Source organism: Emydura macquarii, unplaced genomic scaffold (genome assembly GCF_026122565.2).
Source record: "Emydura macquarii macquarii isolate MOO-44397 ecotype Brisbane River unplaced genomic scaffold, CSIRO-AGI_Emac_v2 contig_1712, whole genome shotgun sequence".
Taxonomy (NCBI): domain Eukaryota; kingdom Metazoa; phylum Chordata; order Testudines; family Chelidae; genus Emydura; species Emydura macquarii.
In genome coordinates, this window is record NW_027131849.1 from 15,268 (window position 1) to 23,848 (window position 8,581).

At 50.8% G+C, this 8,581-nt stretch overlaps 1 protein-coding gene across 1 annotated transcript; it reads right to left on the minus strand.

Annotated features, from left to right (window-relative positions):
• Positions 1–328: 328 nt before the first annotated feature.
• On the minus strand, positions 329–6,716 carry LOC137158523 (C-type lectin domain family 2 member D-like). The gene is made up of 5 exons (XM_067556310.1): positions 6,436–6,716; positions 4,632–4,765; positions 2,606–2,793; positions 1,483–1,586; positions 329–638 (listed from the first exon to the last, which is right to left on the minus strand). The coding sequence occupies exons 1-5, from the start codon at positions 6,714–6,716 to the stop codon at positions 506–508; spliced, it is 840 nt and encodes a 279-aa protein (XP_067412411.1). The 3' UTR covers positions 329–505.
• Positions 6,717–8,581: the final 1,865 nt, after the last annotated feature.

Consider the following 8,581-nt stretch of genomic DNA (forward strand, 5'->3'; position numbering starts at 1 on the left):
CACCTGACAGGCTGGCTTTGAGGGTTTCCCACCTCACAACATATTTTAGTAACATGCACAGCACCACTTCATCACTTCACGTACGAAGATTGTACATACAATCCAACAGGATGTTAATGTTCAACAGAACAAGACTTTCAAAATCAAACCTCAAGGCACATTTTGTACCAAACAATTCTAGGACACTGCTGAATATGGGGATGCAGGGGGCAGCTTTGAGGCACAGAGTGTCACACTCTCTCTCTCTCACTTGAATTTCTGTTCATTGATAATATATTTATAGAGCAAACCAGGGTAGGTTTACCGAGGTGCTGTGTGTTAACCAGAGGGGTGACCCCAAGTTGAACCTTGTAAGCTCATGTGTACGATTCCTTTGGGAATAGCAAATCTGAGTGTTCTGTGAGTGTGCAGGGGAACAAGAGCTAAGCACTGCAGAGGGACACTCAGAGAGAGAAAGGTCTGTGAACTCCAGAGTCCACACAAGTCTCAAACTTGTGATTCCATGTCACGTCCCTTCTCCCTTTGTGAGGACATCAGGTTTGCTGCAGACCCAGAGTCTCTTTGTGCCACACCTCGAGCTGCTGACCCAGTTCTCATCACTCATATATGCACAGTCGCCTCCTCCTCTTATTGGAAACCTGCAACACAGACAGCAGGGGCTGGAGTCAGGGAGTGCTGGGCATTCCCCATCACTTACACACACAGGCAGGTCAGCAAAGGGAGGAGCTGCAAGCAGGGACATCTCTCACCTAGACCAAAACTTTCTCTCCAGTCCCATTTGGCCCAAAGGAGAGCGATTCCACAGGCCTCTCTCACATGGCAGCAAACAGCAGCTGCTCCCCATGGAAAAGAGTTTGATACAATCCTCCCCAGGCAGCTCTGGGACTGTCAGAGTGTTGTGAGCCTGTTTCAGTCCATAGGGGCATCAGGACAGACTCTTAATAGTGAAATGAGATTTCTCTCTAGCACCTTCCAAGGGAGAGACCCTCAAGTTACATCAACAGTGCAGAAAAGATGCTAGTCTCATACTATGCAGTTCAGAAGAGTTAAGGGGTTTAACTTCCACTGACACAGCCCACTGGGGGGAAGGGAGCTCTGGTTAATGTCCACTGCAAGGGAGCAGCAGCCTTCCCCGGATCCAGGACTGTGCTATATTGTAAACCATTTGGGGAAGAAACCATTCAACCCCAAAGGGGAGATTCCACAGGTCACTAATACACACTCTGTGTGGCACCCTCTCTGAAATTTCGTTTGCGTTTGTACACTGCCTAGCACCATGGGGCCCTGGTCTAGGGCTCCTAAGGCACGTCAGTAATACAAATAATAATGACAACACTGCACTGGGGCCTCAAATGTTGGGGGAAGAATCCAGACACATTCTCACAAACACCCCCCACGGTTAGATAAATTCTTGTTCCACTGGCAGCACAGCGACACCTGTGAGCTAACACTGACAACGTTACTGGAGGGAAAGCGGCTCACCGGAGGTCGAATTCGGTGCCGTTGGGCCATCTCCAGGGCTGGCCCAGCTCCCTCTGGAGTCCGATCCAACGGTCAGAAAAGCCCTTATAGAGCAGCAGGAAACTCTGAAAAATAAGACAAACCAAATTATATTTAGGCCAATGACTGTAGTGCTCGCCTGCCCTGTGGCTCTGTGTGGCCACTGCTCAGAAGTTCAGGTTTGGATGGGCCACCCATAGTTTGCCAGCTGAGAGCCCCAGGTCTAACAACACCAGCCGAGCCCGGGCCACAGGGAGACTGAGAACAAGTCAATCTAATGATCCAGCTGTAGGTCACAAGACAGGATTCTGCTAGAGCAACAGTTCTTCCCTCCACTGGCCCCTTCTAGGTTCGGAAGGGGTCAGAGCTGGCAGCGAAGGGCCATCAGGACAGCAGCTGGCAGCTCCGCCCTGTGACAGCAGCCTCAGCCAGGTAGCCAATCACTGGCCGAGAATCCCAGTTTGCTGGAAGCCCCATCAGACTGGGACCTGCTCAGCTGGGAGCCTGGGGACATGTGCAGCAGCTGGAGGCTGCTCAGAGGCCATCTTCACCCCCCTCTATCTCCATCCCCACATCCATGTTTACATGGACAGACCTGCCCCTGTCCTTCTCCAGTCTGGGCAACTCTGGCGTTGCTGGCACCTGCCAGGCTCCTTCCCAGCATTTTGCACATAGCGCCCCTGCTCAGACTAAAAGATGGGGGCTGCTCTGAGGAAGGGCTGAGCTCACTCCCAGCAGAGCCCAAGATCCTCAGTGTTTCCCCAGGGCAAGGAGCCCACCCCATGGAGTCAATGGTTGTAGTGAGCTGGGGAGGCAGGTTCTCAACAGGAAGCCAGTGTCCAGGGCCAGACCAGCCCTACAGAGAGGGATCCTCCCGCCTGGGGCTCTGCGGAAGAGGAGGGTGGGCTGGGAGTGAGAGATCCCTGTGACCCCTGACTGTGAGCCCAGCTCTAGCCAGGGCTGGGATTTGGCTGCCAGAAACACTCTCAGGTTTCCCAGCATAAGAGGCAACAGGGCAATTTCTGGGACCCTGGGGCTGAGCCCAGCCTGATTCCAGCCTTGCCAAGCCCCATCTGTTCAGCTAAAGCATCTGCCACTCGCTCACCTTGTTCTGCTCACTGTCGATCCCAGCCAGGGAGGCGCTGAATGAAGAGCACTGGCTCTGGCTGTAGGTCCAGTTCCCTTCAGTCTCTGAGAAATAATAGCATTTCTCTAGGTATCCGATCCAGCCCTCCGGGCAGCAGGACCCAGCAAGGGAGGCCGGAGCAGCCAGAGGTGGTTTGGATTTTTCCACTGAAAATGAGGTAAGTAATACAGGGTCAGAGACTGTGTCCAACCAGCCTGACTCTGTCTGAGAAAATGAGGGGGAGACTCCCTCAGACCAGGCTGCTGGCTCCTTACACCCCTGGCAGCTGTTCTGAGTGAGGAAATAGGCCATTTGAAACAAGATAGGCAACCGACCCCCTGCTCTTTAGTGGCTTAGTTTTGGGGGTCCAATTAACTGAAATTGCAGCTAACAAGCAACCAAGACCAGAGTGTGATCACACCAGATGCACCATGAAGGCGTGGAGCAGGCAGGTAGGGGGAACATTACCTAATGGCTGGCACAGACGAATATTCAAACCAAATAAAAATAAAGATTGTGTGGGACGTTGGGTCAGCTAACCCAGGGACATCCTGCTAACCCAGCCAGCTGGCTCCCCAGCCAGGCGTGCTTTAGAGATGGATCTTGGGATGAAGATGGGATTGGACTCACATTAGAAAACAAACCCTGATGGCACTAATCTGTGCAAGGGACAGGCTCCCAGAGAATCTGATGCTAGAGCCAGCCCAACAGAGATTTGCTCAATGTAGGAGTCTGTTCACCTGAGAATTCGAGCGATGTTCCTAGCCCTGGGTGGGAGGGATTAGCACAGCTCAGAGAATGTTATCCTGTACTTAAAAGAAGCCTGTACAGAGGTTTAGGAGCCATGTGAATTAGTTTTACAAAGTGCTGTTCCCACAGACATGAATAGCCACGAAGTGACACCAGAAGCTCAGAAATGGGAACCGTCTGTGAGTTTAAGAGGTGAGTTAAAAAGGTTCAGTGCCCAAGTCACCCTTTAAAGAGATGGTTCAGCTGGGACCTGACCCAACAGCCTTCAGCACGTCTGTCCCAACTCACGCAGGGAAATTCAGGGGGCACTCAACTCTGGTAACTCCTTTTGAAAGCCCCACCCCCGCCTTCTTCCCCCAGTGCAGCAGCAGGGACGGGGTTATGCAAACTCCTTGGAAAGTTTCCCTGAAGAGTGGCATGGGGGGGGGGGGCCAGGCCCCCGGGTGCTGGTTGAGGTGGGGTGGCAGGTTTGCTCTTTAGGACACACAGGAGGCTCTGATGACCCCTGCCGTCTGTAAAAGACCATCTCAGAGCGCAGCTACCCGCCGCTCCAGCCCCACAACCCGCAACCTTCATGACATGCCACTCGACTCTGGTTACCTCCTTTTGAAAACCCCACTCACACACCACCCGTTGTGACGGGCCGAAATGCAGGGGGAGGGGTCACGCCTGGCTGACCCTTCACAACAGGTGGAGGGCTGGAGATGCATGAGGCTCTGAGGGGCACCCCAGCGCCTCCTCCCACAGATGATGTGAAGGGCCGGCCCACTGCCCCCATCCGAGCCGGTACCGAGGTGCAGGCCTGCAAGGGGTAGGCAGGCGGTGTGTGCCAGTAAGTGCTGGGATCGGGGGGGGTGGCGGAGCCAAGCCTACATTTGAGTCCACCCCACCGCGCACCTCATGCCCCTCCACAGGTACAAACCCCCCTCCCTGGGGTACCTGGTGGGCAGCGCTGAGATCCCTCCTGCCTTACGCGAAGAGGGACGTGAGGCAGAGGGAGGATGCAAATGTGAGCTTGGCCCCCAGGTGCCGGAGACCCTCAAAACACCACTGTCTCTGAAATTTAACCCTGGGTCTAACACTAAGGACACATCTGAAGGGCCAGTGCAGTAGGTTAATGCTCAGAGGCAGAGTTATTATGTCTAACAGCTAAGTCAGGACAAACCATTTTAGACCTACTGGATTCACTTGTTATTCACTTCCCTGCCCCCCCACGGACACAGGGGAGCAGAGACTAGGTGGGCCAGGCACTTACCTGCTAGAAATGTTGCTAGGGTAGCGATGATGATCAGAACTGGGACTGTCACTGGCACTAGGACTTGCCAGGAAGCACATTTCCTGAGCTTGACGTTAGACCCAGAGCCAGAAAGAGACAAAGGCTGAGAGCTTCTGGAGAGCAGACACATTAACAGGATCAGTGTCTGAGTGTCAGTCTAGCAAGTCTCTATTGTGACTCCCAGAGTGTGTCCCTCCCCCATCTGTGTACAGACAGTAACTACAGCCCTAGTCCGAGGGCTAAACACAATAATAAACTCACCCAATCCCAAATCACCCCCACACTCATCCAACCAGCACATAGTTAAATGGCTCCTAGGACTAGAAGATACCACTGGACTGTTGAATTTCTCCCACTGCTCCTGCCCAGACACTCAGATCTGCTACACAGACTGACTCTCGGCTCTCAGTTGACCAGAGGAGAGAAGTGCTGGGAACGTGTCACTCACTCACCTTTTTTCTGGCCTCAGCTGGGAAGAAGCAGATTGAAAAAATAATCAGAATTTCCCCACACACTCAATGCTGCACCTGCTGCTGTAGCATTTCAGTGATGACACTACCTAGGCCAGAGGGGGGAGCTCTGTCTGAGTAGCTATTCCACCTCCCACAGAGGTGATGGTGAGGTTGATGGGAGAATTCTCCTGGCAGCCTAGTCCTGTCTACACTAGGGGTTAGATCGGTTTAAACTGAATCTTTCAAAACTGTGGATTTTTCACACCCCTGAGCGATGTAGTTTGTTATATCGACCTAATTTCCTTGTCCCTGTCTACTCCAGCCACACCCAACCTCCTGGATTAAGTCAGGCAGTCAGAGACCAGTCAGAGGTTGGGCCACTCACCCCCTACAGCTCATGCAAAATCCATCTGGTGTCAGAGCCGTCTGAAGACATCCCCAGCACAGACTGCAGCCTCTGGCTGTCTGGGTAACACGGGGTTCAGGTTTTCTATTTGCAGCTACAATATAGTCAGGTTCACAGCATTTAACAGAAGAGTCACTGGGAGACCCTGAGGGAAGCCATCCTGGGACAGACCCTCTGAGTTTTCTAAGGTTCCTTCTCTAGATCTAAGTGCAGTTACATGAGGGGAGAATAGCAAAGGCATCAGATGTACAACAGGAAGATCTATCAATCTTCTTCCTGCCCCACATACAGGAACCTCTATGCTGAGAGTCTGAAGCAATCCCCAGGTCCCCCAGACTAAGGACTAGCCTCTCTGCTCCTGCCCCAGAGTTCACACAAGGGTCCGATCTCTCAGACTCCCTGCAACCGTTGACTCTCCGTGTCTGAAGAAAGTTTCCTTTGAAATCTTGATTCTCAGGACAGAGAGGGGATTTTCCATCAGTGACAGTGACACACTGACAGAGGGGTACTCAGGGGAATGACCCCTGGCCACCCCATGGGAGATGAAGCTTCCAGCTCCAGCATGAAAGATTTGGAGATCTCAACATCCCCATCCCCCTCTTCCTGCACATCAGCTTTAGGAAGAGCTTTCCCCAGAGCTCTGGGCCACATCTCACAGGCACAGCAACTGCACCAGTAAAAATGCAGGAGCAGATGGTGTTACCTGCCACCCCCAGACTTGGGTTCATTTTCATGCACACTCAGGGTCTTGCCTCCCTGCAATGGTTCGGGTGTCCACCTCTCACTTTTCACAGAGAACAAAAGTGATGTGGACCAGAGGGAGATGGGGACCAGGATTTCAGAGGGGTAGCAACCTCTGCCCACTGCAAGACCTTTGGCCAAATGCAGGCACACAAAGTGTAAGCAGCAGAGACAAGCTGGGTACCTGTTCCATAGGAGCTCACTGGCACACTGTTTCCTGCTGCACCCACACGTGGTAGTTTGAACAGTTTCAGACACCGCTGAAAACATGTCCCCTTCTGCACATGCCTCAGTGACTCTGCCCAGCCTCTTCCCATCACCTGGCTCCCATCTTTTCTCCACAGGTTCACACTGGTTAAGGGCCTCCTTCAGCTGCTGTTCCTCATCCATGGGACACCCTCCTTTTTCCATCTCTCCTATCACACCACAAGCCTGGAACACGTGCTGGACTCCAAACAGCTCCATCTCATGGGCCACGACATCTGATTCAGGGCTTGTCTATATTCAGATCTGCACTGGTTTAGTTTACTGTCTGATGTTAAACCAGTGCAAGTGTTTGAACCAGGCTGATTTGATTCAGCTTAAGTCCTTTAGGAAGAGTTTGAAGATAAACTGAAATACGAGTGTCCACATACACACTTGCACCAGTTTCACTCCACTAAGTAGATGCAGGTATATGTGTAGACGAGTCCTCAGAGCCTACAGGGTGGGTTCCAAGCTGTGGCAGATGTCCCAGCCCGACTGCCAGGTGCCCTCAATGGTTCTGTTCATCGTCAGAAAAAAAAACAAACCTTTACATTGTTTTGGGTTTTTTTTCATTTTGTTATTTGAATTACAATTTTTTTTCCTTTTTAAAAATTAACCTGTTTAAAATGAAGTCTGAATTTAATACATAGTATGTTAAGGGCTAAGCTTATTATAATCTATTAAAAGTTTTAAATAGAAACTCAATATGTTGAATCCATGAGCACCCCCTGTCACTCACGCGAGTCCCACCCCGTCGCACGCGGCGCTGCCTAGTTACGGGGCAGTTCCCGGGTCTGTGGATCTCAGGCGGACTCGGGCAGGTTTTGGCCGCGAGCTGGATGGTTCCCGCGCGAGTCCCAGGATTCAGGCTTGTTCGCAGCTCCCGGCTGCTGCTTTGCTGCTTTTCCAGCCGCTGCTTCTGCATCTGCCGGCTTCGGGTGCAGCGCAAAATGTTCAACATCTCAAAAAACCCAAAACTGCCAGTTCCTGTTTCTATTGCAAGAGACCCAGGTGGGGATGTAAATCAATCGCTGTTCAGCTGCTGAGTTCCTACATTTCCATTTTAAGTCAAACATCAGGGCTGTCAGTTTCTAATGCTAAACAAGGTAGACCCGTTACTCAATGAGGGGAAAAAAACAATAACAGAAAATGTGGAAATGGCAGGGGTGCTAAATGACTTCTTTGTTTCTGTTTTCACCAAGAAAGTTGGTGGCAATTGGACATCTAACGTAGTGAATGCCAGTGAAAATGAGACAGGATCAGAAGCTAAAATAGGGAAAGAACAAGTTAAAACTTATCTAAGTAAGTTAGATATCTTCACGTCACGAGGGCCTGATATGCATCCTAGAATACTCAAGGAGCTGACTGAGGAGATATCTGAGCCATTAAGCGATGATCTTTGAAAAGTCTTGGAAGACAGGAGAGATTCCAGAAGACTGGAAAAGAGCAAATATAGTGCCCATCTGCAAAAAGGAAAATAAGGACAACCCGGAGAATTACAGACTGTTGATTCTGGACACTTTGTGATCAGTGTGGATACCAATGAGACACGGTATGCCCGATTTGCAGATCAAGGTTTAATGTGCAAGGTTTTCTATAAATATACTATAAATAAAAAAATACAAAGCCTAAAATTAACTATTTATCATACTCACTAAGCCTGGAGAGCTAAGCAGTCACTCAGAAGGCTATACGCAGGAACGACTTTCTTCAGGGGCCCCGCCAGGGAGTCAGTGGGTCCTCTGGTCCAACCGGCAGCACCTCCCACAGAGTCAGGTGTTGATGGAGCACACCCCTTTGTCTAAGTGGTGACTACTTGTACCCTTCCATAAACAACCTTCACCTAATTATCTCTCTCATTATCATATATGCTAATTACCTACGTTGGGTTTCCACCCTTAATTACATTCTATTCTCACCATAATAACTGGGGTCGTCAAAACAACATCTGGTGATAGGAGGGGGCAGAGTAAAAGTATGGTCCTTGGTAATAAAACAGTGTACCCTCAGACGTTTAAGGATAACTTCTTGTTCCCATCTCCGTTATCTATGTGCAGCTGCAAGCATACAGTATTTATATTTTG

What these genes read in the sequence shown, in the direction of transcription:
- LOC137158523 (XM_067556310.1), bottom strand. Translation starts at nt 6,716, where the DNA reads ATGGAGCTGTTTGGAGTCCAGCACGTGTTCCAGGCTTGTGGTGTGATA. An exon ending in AGTGAGCTCCTATGGAACAG is followed by an intron (nt 4,766 to 6,435) that starts GTACCCAGCTTG and finishes TCTGCTCTCCAG; the next exon opens with AAGCTCTCAGCCTTTGTCTC. An exon ending in TCGACAGTGAGCAGAACAAG is followed by an intron (nt 1,587 to 2,605) that starts GTGAGCGAGTGG and finishes CTTATTTTTCAG; the next exon opens with AGTTTCCTGCTGCTCTATAA.